A 17,150-nucleotide genomic window follows, 5' to 3' on the forward strand; every position below is an offset into this window, starting at 1 on the left:
TAAAATTTGACTCGCCATTTATTTTTACGCCAGACGACATGCTAAAAAAAACGACAATTTATGACAGTGCCGCAGTTTCTTTGTTTTGCCGCAAGACGGATGCACGGCAAATTTTATTGTATGAGAAATCAACAGGGGTTCCAAGAAGTTTAGTGCATTATTATTGTTGAGATATTTATTTATATATTTTTTGTTGTGCTATGGTTATTGCCATTTTTAATTGTACCAGCAGTACTTATTAAGGGTTTAGGGTAGGTTTTTGAGATGTGGAACAAATTAATGGAATTTTATGGGAAAATCCTGCTCAACACACGACCTTTTCGACTTACAAACAAGGTCCTGGAGCGAATTAACTTCATATGTAGAGGTACCACTGTACTGGGTTTCCTTCCTCATGTTGTCAGAATTTTGTGGGCCTCACCATGCCTGATAACATTTCTTTTTTACGTACCTTTATTCCTCTTCCTCCTCGATTACCAGGCCCCCCCACATGGTGTTCACAAGTAAATATAATTAGACCATGATAGCACCACTATGTTGTTAGGTAGCATGGGCACTCGCTGCTTTCTCCTAATAAATAAAATATAATGAACAACCACAATGGGAGTATGTCAAACTCCCATGTGGCACATTAAAACTGTTCAGATCAGAAGGACATTCAGATTCCCAATCTCCGTGTCTAAGCAGCTGAACAGTACACGTTAAAAACAAAACAAAACAAAAACAAAAAAAAAATAACACTGGGGGATACAGCATTTGTACAGTGCCCCTGAGACAGCGACAACCATTCAAGTGGAAATGTTAAACTGCTCTGTAATTTTTGTGATCATGTCCCAAAACAAGAATACATGTTTTTCTTTATTCTAAATAGCAGTAATAAGGCCTGACAACTTCGCATACACGATGTCAACATTCAGTGCAGCATATGCAAGTACGGTAATTAGACAATCTATTCATCCATTTGGCACAGTTTACTTCATATTCTTAAGCATTGCATGAAATTAACTACATTTATTTTTTTGTGTGTAAAACTTTCATTCTGGTTGCTTTAACGAGGAGGGCGAGTTAATGTATCCTCTGAGCTATGTAACTCACTGCTCAAATGCTACTTTTTTGGGGGTCTCATTGCAACTCAGTTTATATTACCCTACCAAAATTTTCTAATTTATCCTGGAATCTTAGTCCATTCTGACTCCCAGTTGATATATTCATAACCTCATGATTGGAACTTTTTGTGACACCCACGGCTGCTTTTTCACTTCATATACAGCAGCCAACCACTGTGGCATTAAAAGTGTCGACTAATCTATTGGACCTGCTCCGCTATTTCCCAAACAATCTGTTGTTTTACCACAAATATTCCTAAAGTCCACAAAATGTTTTTTAAAGCTGTTCTTTGGAAAACCAACAACCTGATGTATCTACATTTGCAGACATTGAGTGATTTACTTTTGACTGGAGGGAAACAATGGAGGGACTGATGCAATACAGATTGATTTCATTGTAATTATTGTGTACGGGCTCTGATGTAAAATGCGGGTTCTAGTGAAGATGAAGCAACAGCTTTCAGGATTACACTCTGTCAGGAAACACACAAGACATTCAACAGGCCCTTCGTAACAAAAGACAATAACACCTGTGGAATATTAACCCTAACTTATAGCACAATCCTGCATATGGCTAGTTCATACAGGATAATGACAGGCCTATAGGGCTTTCTGCCTACCTCAGTCACACATACACAACTTCACTCACTCTCTCATTAAGTCTAAAGCAGCAACAGACATGGTGTAATTTCAACAGGATGTGGCTATCATACCTATTAACATGTGCGTGACTTAATACCCATCTCCCTTCCTCTGAACGTATATGTAATACACATCACGTTTGCTGTATGTTTTCCACCACTGTTACATGAAAGACCTCAGGGAAACATGTGTTCGGTTCTTTGCACTTGCAATCTCACCTAAGATCCACTGGTCACTTTTTGAGTAATCACCCAAACAAATACAACGTACAATGTCACTTATGTTCGTTTTAAAATGCCAACACTTTTTGATATTAACAAGACTTGGAAGCCACGGTACATGTATGTAAAATGCGTAGCTGATTACAGATACGTTACCCTACGTAATAATAAGACTTTTTTTCTCGTAGCAATAGTACGACTTACATCTCGTAGTGACTCAGGGTTGGCAACCCAAAATGTTGAAAGAGTGATATTTGACCCAAAAAAAAAAAAACTGATACAGTATGTCTGGAGCCACAAAAAATTAAAAGCCTTATATAAGACTTACAATGATAGCAACACTGGCTGTATGTATCGATACTAGCTATATTAGCCTACTATTGAAATGACTAAGTTGGCTAGAAATACATACAGTAATTAGCCTTCATGATTAAATGTTAATTTTCCCTGCAGTGGATCCTACTGTATAGTAGGGCTGGGCGATATGGCCTTAAACATGTATCACGATAAATTGAGCAGATTTATCTCGATAACGATAAATGACGATAAATTTGCCCAAGCGTACTGTTATATAATTTGAAAATCTGAATCAATGCATGAAATACAGATTAACTGTTTCTTGTTGATTTATTTACCAGCATTCAATTTCATATACTGTATTTAACAATTGTACATGCAGTCTAAACATTAAGTTTATAAAAATGTAATGTAAGCAATAAGAATTCAAGTATGAACATTTATAACAGCGTGTATGACTTGAACAATGTACATTATCAAAATCAATATGCCTGTGCAAACATGTCATTGTAACACAAATGACTTGCAGGTTGAACAGTACACTTCAAAAAGACAACTTGTTAATGGCTGCTGTGACATAATTATTAAATACAAGTGTTTACATTATGGTTTCAGGGTCCCCCCCCAGTGCATTTTTTAATAAATGCACGCACAAATGAAACCCCAAACAAACAGAGAGAGACACACACACATTAAAGCTATATTGATCTTCTTCAAATGAAACGCTTAAGATTTTATGATAGCAATAATGACACAGAAATAAGCACATACAGAAAAATAGCTGGGGCCATTTCTCGGTCATTATAAGTTTCGCCGTTGGATTGTACTTTAAGCTGAATGCTTTACCATCACAAAAGCTATCAGAGGAATCACACACAGACAGATACAAAATAATGCCACATAGTAATTGCTAGATGCAGTCCGTGCCCAATCCACTCATTAAGTTCAGCCGTTTCGACAAGTTAGAGCCGCTATCCGACTACATCACGTTCATTTGTAGCGTTAGCCGCTAGCTAGCGTTAGCCTGGTTACCAGTAGAAAGCACTGAAAGCACCATCTCCGGAAATTGTGAGAACAGCAGGGAGGACAGCGGGTGAAAGCCCGTCTGGATGCCACCAAGAGTCTACTAAATGTCGGTTAAAAGTTTGGTGAACCTCCCTTAAGCCACACTCCATCACGTTTGGTGAACCTCCCTTAAGCCACACTCCATCACGTTTTGCTTGTAGCGTTAGCTGCTAGCGTTAGCTTACTGGGCTTTTGTTTGATTGGCTCCTTGATGATCACGTGACTCCCTACGTAAGCCCATTGACGGTTTCTTAAAGGGGAATGAACATAGACGGACAACACAGAATCAAAGCGGGATGAAAATACTATATTTTCTTGTTTTATTAATTTACCGAATTTACCGACATGGTCAAAATTACGTCGGTCATCGTTAAGAATTTCGGTGACGGTAAATTTTCGGTTTACCGCCCTGCTCTACTGTATAGTGAATGACTCACCACGTGACTACTCTGTTGTACGATGCCACCACAAATTTAACTTCATTACAATATTAATGAATTGAAAGAATGCTTGTGTCATGTTTGTCCTCCAAGTAATTCTATTAAAACAAAAAATATATTTCCCTACCCCATCTTTTTCCATTTAAAAAAAAAAAAGCTCCGGAGCATCGCGAAAGAGCCGCACGCGGCCCTAGAGCCGCAGGTTGCAGACCGCCTTCGTAGTCCTTCTTTTTCCTTTTATTTGACCCATATAAGTACTACATTACCACAACAATAACAGTCCTTCTATCAACGGACCCATTTCAAGGACTAGGGGGGAATTCTAATAGCCGTGTAAAGAGTTTTACTAGATTCGGTGAGAAGGTGAATAGTTCTTTTTCGTTGTTCGTGAACTAAATTTCCACACAAACACACATCGAGGTACCATTAACTTAGCAAGGAGAGGTATGAGAGTAATTTTTCGAGTGTCCCAGAGCTCGCGAAATTTTAAAAAAAAAGCGCATTTATCAAAGTTTTGTCAGTCGTAATTGTGTATATCAGTCAGCCGAAACAGTCTGATCGCACAGATAAAGTACACTTGCCCCTCGTTGTCGAAGTTGGTGCGCCGGTGTTGTGCCGAAAAATACTCCGCGGGAAATGTCCCCCATGACGGGAGCGCTCACACGTCACTCGTACAAACAGCTTTTTCTTACCATTCGATGGACACGAAAATGACTTTCTTGTACCGTGAATATGTATCATTTTACTCTGCTTGAACTAATTAGGCTCGAGCGTTTACGTCACAGCAGCACGGGATCATGCGAGATTTGCGACAACGCAGCCATTTCGGAAGCACGTCTGCATCACGGGACATTTAAACTTAACGGCAAATACAATTCAACTACGAGTGCCAAAGATGGAAAAAAGTAAGGAAAACTTGCCAGTTCGATGCAGAGACAAACTTGTTACCACGGCGAAGGACAGATATGTGAGCAATTTTAAGGATGTGAACAATGTTGACCCTTACGAGCAAGCCGAACACAAATGGAATAAAGATGTCGACAAGCTTCCACCACTACGCGAAACTGACATCATGCTGTATTTAGTGTTTGGTGTAAGTTACTACACTCATCAGCAATTCCGAAACTACAAACCGCTACAAAGCTACGAACAGTTTTGCTGCGGATGGGTGCAGGATCTGCACATTATGACCATAGCAAACGGCAACACCATCTTTCTAGCAAAAGTAGGCAATGTGTGTTTACATTAGTCTGTGACCACGGATGTACACATTTTTTGTTGCAGAAAATGTAGCCTGTGTACAAATTCTTTGCCACTCTCTCACGTCAAAATATTACAGCTTTTTCATTTAGCAACGACAGGAATTATGTCTTATGAAGACAATGCACATGTATGCATGCTAGTTGTTTAGCTGTAGCTATAGCTAACAACAGGCCGACTTAGGGCATAAAGTTACCGAAATTTGCGTAAACACACGAAATTAACTTACCGCAGTGGAAGTGCATAGAGCAAACTCTGTGTGTAACTGGAGAATCAAACGTTATGCCCTTCCTTCTGATCGAGGCCACCCATGCCATTATTCGACGTTTGGTAAGTTCAGATATGACCTTTCCCCTCGCCTTTTCTCCATGTAGGGATCTGGAAGAAACTCAATGGTGTTCCGTCGAGCTGTACATTCTCCTTTCTATTCGATCGGTTGTTGCAATTCTTTACCGCACAATAATTTCCAACCATTTTTAAAGAGCGACCTGTGTTGAAATGCCTCACTGTTTATGTTTACCGCTTCCATAATGGTGATAGCGGCGGAAACCTCGCGAGTGCCACGTCATACGCTCGAGCCTAATAAATCTTGTGCTGTGACAGGCGCTCTGAAAATAGAGCAAGGTTTTATTTTGTGCCCCGCCTCTCCGCGCAAAATCAGTCAAACTTTGCTTTCCGTCCAAGATGGCTGTCAACTGCTCACTTTCGCCCAAAAAATCCAATCCAAACTATTGTAATGCCCCGGATATGGGGAAGAAGCAGAGAAGTCTGTGTTGGCTTACCCACTTTATTGTGGTAACAATAATAAAGAAAAACAATTACAAAATAACAGCGCGCTGCCACGACATGAGACCGCTGTCTCTCACTATCTCGCTCATTCTCCCATTCTTCCTACTCGTTCCCCTTGCATCACAGCTCCCCAGTCCGATCGTCTCTCACAGGGGCCTCGCATAGTTACGAACATAATACACAATGAATAGGTTTCCGCTGAGCTCCTCCCACTGCCGCTAGTTTAAAATGGCCTTATTATTATTATTATTTTTTTTAATAAATAAATACATAAAATTCATCTCATTTGCCAGGCGTGGCGGCTTTTATTTTGGGGTAGCGGTGCGCCACAATCTGCTGAATTTAGGGGAATCCCTGTACTGTAGATATCATATGACAACAGTGCACACCGCAGAACTCAACGTTGTGTTCTTATTCGTCTTTACTGCAAAACTGAATAACAAATTGTCAAGCAGAAGGCAAAGAACACAAATGATAAATATGGCTAACTGGAAAGACAGCAAAGTCCAATAGAACAGAACAGAACACCTTTATTGTCATTGTACAGAGTACAACGAACTTTAGAGCTGCCTAATCTTAGAGTTAAGGAAGAAATTTCTGAATGGGACTTGATAGTTAATTAGCGCATCACAACAAAGTTGTGAGACATAGGTGTAAATAGTGTGTGTTTTAACAATACAGTTTATAGCTTTCTTCTTTTTTTTTTTCTTTTTTTTTTTAAATAAGCCTTGTTATTGAGAATTTGTCATTGGTCGGACTGCTTTTTGAGTCCACCTTCAAAGAGCACGCCAGCTCATTCTTGCACGTCCGAAAGCATTCAGACGCAAATTTCAGAAAAGACACATTCCGTGTAAAATGCAAGTCAGATCACATGTTAAAGTTGCTGTATTTATGTCTTAAAGTGGCTATAGTGAAACATGACGATGGCGGTTGGATCCCACTGCATGATTTGAGTTGGCTAATCAACATGCTTTAATCATAAATCCTGTTTATATAGTGCTTGTCTGAACACCAAAACATGTTTAACATGGGCAAAAACAAGTACAGTACAAGACAAGTAAAAAACAAACTTTCACCCTCAGTGGATGCAGCTAGTTACGGCAGGAAGTCCACAACTCTCCCACCATCGATTAGTTGCTGTCAACAGCAAGCAAGGAAGTGTTGTTCAGGCTCACCTCATAAAACTGTAGTCCTCAAATCAATGTGGCTATTACAAAATGAAAAGAAAAAGTGGTGGAAAAGGTAACTGTACGGGTGGAATATGTTGTTTCCCATCTGGTGTAGTAATTGTTTGTATTTTTATACAATGTAACAATGGTTTGAATCTAGACTCCAGCCTTACTATGTGAAGTGTCAAGTGTTAATTTGAGTGTGAAAATATGTCGATATTTGCGCAGCTTTGTTCAGGACAGTCTGTTTCTGACCTTTCATATAATGACAGCTGGGATAAGCACTATTTTTACATATCTCCACCAATACATGGAGCTGGAGGTTTACCTACAAAAAAAACAACTTTTGCCTGTTTGATATAAAACTTGTTATATATAAACAACAGTAGCTGTGTAATCTTCAAGATATCGTACACTAATCTTTCTTTCACCAAAAGGCTGTAGCTTCTATACCCTAAAAAGCAAAAGCAGTAGAGAAATGAATACATTAAGGTTTGCTTGGGTGAAAATACTAGGTGTCATCCATTTTTAAAAATTATAGTATATAAGAATTTCATAAATGCTGAATAAAGTTGTCACTTTGGCTAGGTTTATACTGTAGGTCTTAATACACAAATCCAATATTTTCATTTTTTTCCGACTGAAGTGAGGCATTAATTTGACAATCTGAACGGTACCGGTCGCATAAATGTGGACCATTTCAAATCCGATCTGGGTCACCTTTGTATGTGGTTACAGTCTGATCAGGGCCACATTTTTCCAGAATGTTGCTGCCGCCTGAGCTGTCAAGTCTCTCAAATCGGAATTCATGCAGCGAGGATGTTAGCAAAGAACAGAACATTAGCTTTAGCGCCTAGTTTGAACTTGGCTTTTTGGGGAGAGGCGGCCTTGACAACAGTCATAAAAAAATAAATAAATAAATAAAAAGCCTGACAATGCTCGGTTTGCTCATTTAGTCTGTATGCTAAATGAGCAATACTGTATTCCAGTATTGCTTACATGACTGAGAGTCGGGGCACCCACATACACTGCATGTGTTTCATCAATCCATATAAACTTTGAATATAAGACTAAACGGGGATTATTTATCTCTGTTATTTGTGTCCTCTTTTGGTAAATCAAAATATGATCACCCTAGAATGAAGCAGAGCCAGCATGTATAGTCATTTGTTTTGAGCGCGTGTCGGACTGCACGTTAGTGCGCATGCGTAATACTTGAATGGCAACTCTATTGGCAACGGCAATCAGAACGGGCACGCACAGAAAATAAAGGTATGGCAAAAAATCAGAAGTGTGCATTAAGACCTCCGGTATAAATCTAGAATATTTTGACTGTGGAGTAATTTCAGAGAGGAGGTAGAACTGTGATGAGTACAAATAAAACTGGATACGGCAACACTTGTTAGCACGTGGCCAAATGGCAGATGTGATATTGCGGAAAAGTCTGAATCCACTCTTCTGTTTCTCCTCCCCTTTTCCTGCTAAAAGAGGGGTATACTGCTGCCGCTGCTACTGATCTTCTTTTCTCTTTCCCAAATCTCTGCGCCACGTGTACTTCTACTAGTCATGACATTTCTCCAGGCAGTGATGAAATCAGGAAAAGAAGTCCGCCTCTGCAAGCCTGCAGAGTGTATTCACACTGACTGTAAATGTCTATTCTACAGAAAGTCATTTTAAAAGTACACATGCTCTATGTTGCACAACTGAAACAGATTATTACCAGAGTTTACAATGAGAAGGCAGTAGCCGTTATGTAGAATTTCTTTTTAAAAGGTATATAACAGCCCTTTAGTGCTTCATCAAGGATGGATGTTTGGGAAGTCGCTAGAGGTGCACGTTCCTTTCCATTTTCAGCTGGACACCCTTCCACTTCATCACAAGTGACCCAGACAATACAGCTGCATCCAATTACACAATTAATGTATCACCTGCCATATTCATGTTTCTAGTTGACAAATTGCCCAGCCACACTAGCTTGCAGTGTGGATTGGATTATCTGACAGCGTGGCATTAGTTGAGAATCTGCAAATTACGCTGTTCAGAATTATATGTACAACATTCAGTACAAGCAGCAGCAGAAATAAAAGAACAAACAAGTTGTGATTGGCAGGCAACCAATTCAGTGTATACCCAACCAACTGCCCATATTATGCTGAGACAGGCTCCAGCACCCCCACGACCTTAAGTGGCAAAGATGATAAATGAAGGAATAAAAAAAACTCATCTGGTCAAGCTGTATTTCTGAAGGAATCCTCCTTCACAGACTGCACTCAAAGTTTAAATAAGTATTGTGGAATTCCCACTTTGGGAATGACATAAGAGAATTAAGTTGTGCATTGTTCTTCAGTATTTCAATGAGCATCACAAAAAGGAGTAAAGAAGGGGAAATAGCTCAGTGGCATGGGGAGAGGGTCAGAGGAGCACATATGTTAAAGAAATAGTTGGAAATTGGTTTGAGGGGGCTCGCGAGTCCCCTGTCATATGAAGGACTACATGACCTTATGAATCATTTCCTCCGCTCCACAAGGATTCAAGTTGGGACGCCACTATCATTGTGTGCTACCACAAAATGAGTGAGGGGATGAAGAACTTCCCTCCAACCTAGTACCCGAATCCCCAGTGCATTTCTCCATACAGCCACATGTCAGTTGAGATAAGTGTTGGCGGTCACCAACACATTAAAAAAAATATTACATTAAATCATAAGGCCAACGCTGTCATTTGTCAGATTTGTACCACATGACCAGTCAGTCTCAAGAGTCAATACACGTGTAACTAGTAGCATGTGCGGCTAAGGATAATTATCCCTAGTGACATTGCAAGTAAAGTAAAACACGCGAGAAAAATCGCTCTGGCAGTGAGATCATCGCCAAAATGAAGTTGTCCCTTGGGATAGCAGGACTTCAAGAAGCTTCTGACCTCGGTCTAACTCACTGATGACTTTCATGTGTGACTTGCTCACACGTTAAGGCAGTTGCTAGAGACCAGCAGAAATTGATCCTTAAGGTTTTGTGTTATTATAGTTCCTTTTAATCCATTCATAATTGAAACAAACAACATCAGGTTTTGTATAGACATAAAGTTCATATATATACATATAGTTTATGTGTAGCCTTGTAGGCATGTTCCAAATAGAACTTCCCCCTCCCTCCAGCCATGACTGGTAGTTTTCCTTTTTTTTTCCATATGAAAAATCCCTGCACGTGACCTGTGCGTGGTGTCATACCCCTGCTATGTAGTATGATATATGTGTGTCTACTTGTAACTTGCTCTGTAATTTCTGAAGAAGAGAGAGAAGTGGCGGCGCGGAACAAAGTCTGCAGCGGCCCAATTCTCACTCATCGAACGGAATTTCGTTGCATCTGTTGTCAGCTGGTGTCAATGACAAATAAAATCTCTGAATCTGAATATGAATAGAATAAAACCCAAACCAAATGTATATGTTCAAAGTAACATATTGGTCGGGGGAAAAAATGACCAAGTCTGAATTAAATTCCATTTGGTTTCATAGATTTAGTAGATCCCTTTTGCCAATCTGATCAGAAGTCGTCGATACAGCTCAGCTGGAATAGTCGAACTGCGTCCTGTCTGTCTGTGTCTTGACATAATGTGTAGTTGGATCGTTGTTTACACAAGTGAAAATATGGTGGATTCCAACAAATTCGTCTGTTATGAAAGAGGGTTCTTTTGATTACAATTCAACTTTTTACAACACTGTTCCATTAATTTAAACTGTAAAAATAAACTGATTTTCTGAATAGATGACAGATCATTTGATAAATCACATGTCTTTTACATAGAGCTGCTCGTCACACGTCTGTAAAATGGAAAACAGATCACATCCCATTTGAACAGTTATCATAAGGATTTTAATAAGAATCACAAACAATTCTAGAAAGCAGTCTTTATAGCTATTTTTCATTCGGTTCGTTCAATTATCTGCCTCGTCACAATGCCAGACGAATTAAGTATATTAATCTAAATTGCAGACCAAATCCAATCAATTGACAAATGGTCGTATTTGTTTTTTTTTATAGGTAGAATGTGTTTCGTATTAAATAAGCCAGCACATTATTCAACAATATGTTAAAAATATGTGAATTATAATTTGAACGTATGTAATTGCTACATAATTAACCATCCCAACAGCTTGCACTCAAGTGTGTTCCCATGCAAAGATATGGGTTGCCAATGAAGCACTAATTTCCACAAATGTCAAGTGACAGACTGTACCTCTCTGGTCCTCTGCCTGCTTTCCTTATCCTCAGACCTAATGCATGCCCCTTCAAAACTAATTATAAACACATTAATCTGATCGTGTCATAGGTTACATGTGGTATTTATTTTGATAGGTAACTCGGTCTATTAGACCAGCAGCCGGCGTCTTTTATTCCTTTCGACAGTACTCCTGTTTTCACTCGGACTGAGCTCAAAGAAAATTGGTCTGGGGTGATGTGCTGGTGTTTTCTAGGGTAATTGACCAATTAGTGTGATTTTGTCAGATGGCCATGGCTTGCTGAGCTTTGGTTTGAGTATGTGATCATTCATAGCAGAAGCCATATAGTCAAGTGGCCAACTGAATATATCCAAATCGTCTTTAAAGTATCAAACAGACTTTTCTGAAATCTTAAGTCAACATAATATATCGTTTAGCCCCCGAACACACCCCCAACATCTGCTCATAACACAGCAGAAACACTGAACTGTAAAGAGTGAGTATGTCCTGGGAGGTCTGCAGAAGACAGATGTATTCCAACACAAATCCAGATTTTGGTGGTCAGAAATCCCTCATAAAGTATCAGTTGTCTTCCAGAAATCGCAGCCCAGCATATCTGGTCAAATTTCTGTGCCATTATACACTTGGCTTAATTATATAATTGTGTTACCTTAGACAGTCAGAAAATGATTCATGCTGCTGAAACTAAATTTGCCGGTTACAGAAATCTGCCATTGACCAAAATGCATGGTAGACACACGTACATACAGATCACTCATGCGAGCACCCCCCCCCCCCCCCCACACACACACACACACACACACGGTTTCTAAATTTCTAAATGTGCACTTACCTTTAACGGAACTCTTAAAACCTGGTGTTGGCTCTTACCTGGCTCCTTTGTTTTCCCGCCAGCTTTATGGCTACATGGAAAGCGAGCCACTCACTCTACAGCTGTTCATAGGGACCGCAGATGACCGCCTCCTTCGACCGCATGCCTTCTACCAGGTCCACCGCATCACTGGCAAAACCGTCTCCACTGCCAGTCATGAAGTCCTGCAGTCCAACACCAAAATTCTTGAGATCCCTCTGCTTCCTGAAAACAACATGAGGGCTTTGTGAGTTTATTCAAGGCTTCAGTAATTCACTATTGTCTTTCACGTTCCAAATTTTGATTGGTACCTCTTACCAAAATATAAACAAATCACAGTTTTCTTTCTCGAAGCCATTTCAACTTTGGATTTATTTCCAACAGTGGAAGCTCTGATGAGATACCGTATACCTCATATGCTTAAGAAGATCATTAAAGTTTATATAAGTATCGATTTTTACAAATCAACGTACAGCCTATTCTTTTTTAGATGAAATAGGATCACCATGTTGACGCGTCATGAAAGATATAAGCTGCCAGCACAGAGTGACATACTATTTGAACTTTTCAGAATTCATAAGTATGATGAATGTCTGGGATATGTTAACAAGAGTGTCCTGCTTTTTTCCTCACCTAACATGATGTAGACATCAACTTAGTTTAAAGGGAAAATCCTTCACCATCTGCAGAGCTATCATATGTATACAGTTTACATTGTAAACATGAGCAACGTATGTTCATGTTGTTGATGCTACTAAATTTAAAGTACGCCTAAATAAGGATATAGGCTTTTGGACAAAAGCCCCCGAGAAGCATATAATATTAAGTGCAAATTATCTTTAATGTAATATTCTTCTTAAAACGGATTGATATATGTGCTTTTTTGAATTAGCTGGGTTAGGCTCCAGCACCCCGCGACCCCTGAGAAGATTATCAGCTTGGAAGATGATTGAATGAATGATTAACAACATATTGTCACGCTCTAATTGACTTTGAGTTGTGATTTAAGGATGTGTCAAAAATTCTCAAATTTTCCTTGCTGTCACTGCTTTTAATGTATACCATTTGTGTGTTTAATTTGCCACAGAATTGATTGTGCAGGCATTCTTAAGTTGCGCAACTCGGATATTGAGCTTCGCAAAGGGGAAACAGACATTGGACGTAAAAACACTCGAGTGAGATTGGTGTTCCGCGTACACATCAACCAGCCCAATGGCAGGACCGTGTCCTTACAAGCTTCCTCCAACCCCATTGAGTGTTGTAAGTAGTACAATCCTTTACACTTTGCTTTTGTAATTGAAGGGGCCATCAAATTGTTTGAATTAAGTCATCTGCACCCACTGTGTATCCATTCATCAAAGCAATTTGCCAACATAACATATACATGATAGCAGATGTACGTACTGTATGTTCCCTCAATTTGTAGTTTATGTTTCAAATAATATATGGTACATATTCGGTATATAAACATGATATATAGATGGCAGCGCATGTAGGCGCTTCGGTATGGTGCTCCTCTAGAGTCAGTGCTACACACTGAAAAAGACTTACTTAGTATCTGAACTTCTCAACCTTAAACAATACTGGACTGGCTGTACCCCAGAAGTTTTTGACTTGTTCCTGGACAGGATCTGTCAGCAAGAGCGGGCCCGGAGGACGCTGCGAGAGCACTGTGAGAGAAGCTTGAAACAGGGCCAATGAGCTGGCATTAGAGTTAGCCTAACCGTGACCCTGTATAAACCAGCGGTTCCAAGCATCTTTCTTGCAAATGTCCGTTCCCTGGCCAACAAGATGGACATGGGTAAACTATGAGACATTAACAACCGGATAGACAACTGGATCATGGTGTTCTAGGAGACCTGACTGCATGAAAACATAATTGTTTACAACAGCTGGAGCACAGACACGTCTGATATAACGGAGATATTACTGTCCAGATCTATAGTCGCTCCCCAGACCTTGGACTCTCAGACAATCTCTGACTGTTTATTACACCAGCCTACAAGCCCCTCATTTTCAAGTCCAAGCCACAGTAGAGGTCCATACGATGCTGGACTCAAAATTGCATGGTATCCTCAAAGGGCACTATATGGGAATTCGTTTGAAGAACAAGAGATTGAGCTTCACACTTCCTCTGTACGGTCTAAAATCAGCTTCTGCGTGAACAATGTAACAACAAGGAAACGAAACCAAACCAACTTAACATTTTTTCATTCCGGAGGACAGCAGACAAGCAGAAGACACACAGCTGATACAATAATAGCATTATCACCTATAAGCACCGGCACCAGATGGAGTGTCAAGGAAGGTGCTGAAATTATGTGCCAGTCAACTTTCCACAGTAATCACTAACATCTTTTACGTTCACCGTAGCCAGAGTTTCCTACCTGTCTGAAAACTGCCACCATAATTCCTATGCCCAAATCCTCTGCTGTCAGAGGACAAAACCAAGAACAAGATCCCGGATACAAGCGGCTGAAATGGGTTTCCTCCGCAGGGTGTCCGGGCTCTCTCTTAGAGAAGCTTGGTCATCCGGGAGAGACTCTGCGTCGAGCCGCTACTCCTCCGCGTTCAGAAGAGCCAGCTGAGGTGGCTCGGGCATCTGGTTTGGATGCCTCCTGGACGCCTCCCTGCAGAGGTGTTCCGGGCATATCCAACCGGCGGGAGGCACCGGGGATGACCCAGGACACGCTGGAGAGACTATGTCTCTCGGCTCACCTGGGACCGCCTTGAGATCCTGCCGGAGGAGCTGGTTGAAGTGGCTGGGGAAAGGGAAGTCTGGGCTTCCTTGTTAAAGCTGCTGCCCCCGCAACCCGACCCCAGAGCAAGCGGAAGATGATGGATGGATGGTCTATAGGTGTGAATATCTCTTCATGCATTTTTTCATCTTCAGTTCCGCTTATCTTCATGAGGGTTGCCGGGGGGTTGGACCCTATTCAATGGGCATAAGGCGGGGTACACCCTGAATTGGTCACCAGCCAATCGCAAGGGACAAGGAGACAAAAAACTATTCACATACACACTCATACCGAGCGACAATTTGGTGCGTTCAATCAGCCTACCATGCTGGGTTTTGGGATGTGAGAGGAAACCTGAATATCTCATCAATGAACAAATAATGTTTTCTTGTAAAATGTGATGTGTGCATTTATAGTATATACTAATCTTTTGAGACTTAGCCAATAATATGATTAAAGTTTGTAATACATTATAATAATTCCTGTTGATGAGACCAAATATTTGACATTTTGTTTGTTACTTTCCGCTTAAATAAGAGTTATCCAAATTTCAATTTGTGCTTGTTTCCCACCTATAGCCCAGCGATCAGCGCAGGAACTTCCCTTGGTGGAAAAGCAGAGTATCGAAAGCTACCCAGCAACTGGTGGCAAAATGATGGTCCTGAGTGGTCTCAATTTTCTCCCTGACTCAAAGGTGGTGTTCGTAGAAAAGGCTCAGGGTGAGTTGCAGTGACCAGTGCATGTTTACCACATCTATAAGTAAATATCAAATTTTCAATTGTGCCTCTTTTCCATTCACTGGGCTTCCTCCTCCAATTCCACCCGTCAAAATACAGAAGGTCTTGCCATCAAGGACCATGTGGCGTGCATTAGGCCACTATATTTTTAACCAAAGCATATGTACATTTGCTAAAGTTTCCATAGGCAGTTCACTGGCGCTTGTCACAATTGAATGAATGTATCACATAATATGCAGGCTATGATCAACGGTTGATTTTTGTCTAAGTCTGTCTTATGCCACTGTTAGCGACATTTGACCCTGTTCACTCGTTTTCACCTGCTACTTCCTTAACTTGACTACCGTCTGTCTGACAACTACTACTTTTGTCGTAGTTGTCAATGTGTGACCAAAAACGTTTGACATTTGATGTTTGACCAAGAACAAAAAGGTGTTACACAAAAGAAAAAAGGTGAGGATAAGGATAAAATAATATAGTTAACATCAATTTAATTGTTGATTAAATGAATAATAGTTATCATTGACTTTTCAGTAATTGCACACACACACACACGCACGCACATCGCACACACGTTATATATATATATATATATATATATATATATATATATATATATATATATATATATATATATATATATATATATATATACATATCAGAGGTTGCGCTAGACTTTTTCGTTGTCTGTCATTTTCTGTCATTGTCTGTCATAATCTATTTTTACCTGTCACTTACATTTTGAAAATAATAATAATGACATATTCAATAGTATTTAGTTTTCATTCATTTTTAATTAATATTCTGTCCGAACAAGCTTAACAAGAGGCAAACAGACAGCGGAGTGCACCAATCAGCGACGGGCAGACGTGCCGTTAGCAAAGCGACGAGGGCAAGACGAGGGACTTGCGCGCGGAAGTAAACCTACAGGGAGAACGGAGTTTATTCAACATGGCTAGCGCGAGATAGACTGTTGTCAATGTCTCGTGTCGATGTGTTTTAGCTCATTTAAAACTGAATTTACCGCGGATTGGAACATTTTCTCGGCTCTCCTGCCATCCGTGTTGTTGTAGAGACGACTTTCGGCGTGCAAGAGTGACGTTGCTCGTGAAGAACACGTCACGCAAATAAACAAATCTGATTTGTCGATTGATTTTGTACCTACTCGAGAGGCTGTGTCCCAGACTTTTCTCTCAGTGTTTGAAAAATACAGGGAGAACAGTCTGGCCGTGCCAGGCAAACACTCAGTTGCCTTGACATTTTTCCGAGTAAGGCCAACGACATCATGCATCAAGAGAGACAATAGCTAATTAATATGCTCACTCGCCACCCTGTGGTCTGGGGTGTGAATTGCAACCTGTCAAAATGACGGATGGAATTCAGTTTTTTCCGTCACCGTTTTAAAAAACCGGTCAACGACGGAAAATATTCGGTTAACGCGACCCCTGATATATATATATATATATATATATATATATATATATATATATATATATATATATATATATTTTTTTTTTTTTATATATATACAGTGCCTTGCAAAAGTATTCGGCCCCCTTGAATCTTGCAACCTTTCGCCACATTTCAGGCTTCAAACAT

The 17,150-nt window shown here is 40.2% G+C and overlaps 1 protein-coding gene across 1 annotated transcript in view; it reads left to right on the forward strand.

The window, feature by feature from the left end:
* LOC130914851 (nuclear factor of activated T-cells, cytoplasmic 1-like) overlaps positions 1-17,150 on the forward strand; it is an 85,273-nt gene that overhangs the window by 11,749 nt on the left and 56,374 nt on the right. The window contains exons 4-6 of the mRNA XM_057834400.1: positions 12,121-12,323; positions 13,164-13,336; positions 15,393-15,533. Coding sequence (XP_057690383.1) covers positions 12,121-12,323; positions 13,164-13,336; positions 15,393-15,533 — 517 coding nt within the window. The remainder of the gene's footprint in view (positions 1-12,120; positions 12,324-13,163; positions 13,337-15,392; positions 15,534-17,150) is intronic.

This window comes from Corythoichthys intestinalis, chromosome 4 (assembly GCF_030265065.1).
Source record: "Corythoichthys intestinalis isolate RoL2023-P3 chromosome 4, ASM3026506v1, whole genome shotgun sequence".
Lineage (NCBI taxonomy): Eukaryota > Metazoa > Chordata > Actinopteri > Syngnathiformes > Syngnathidae > Corythoichthys > Corythoichthys intestinalis.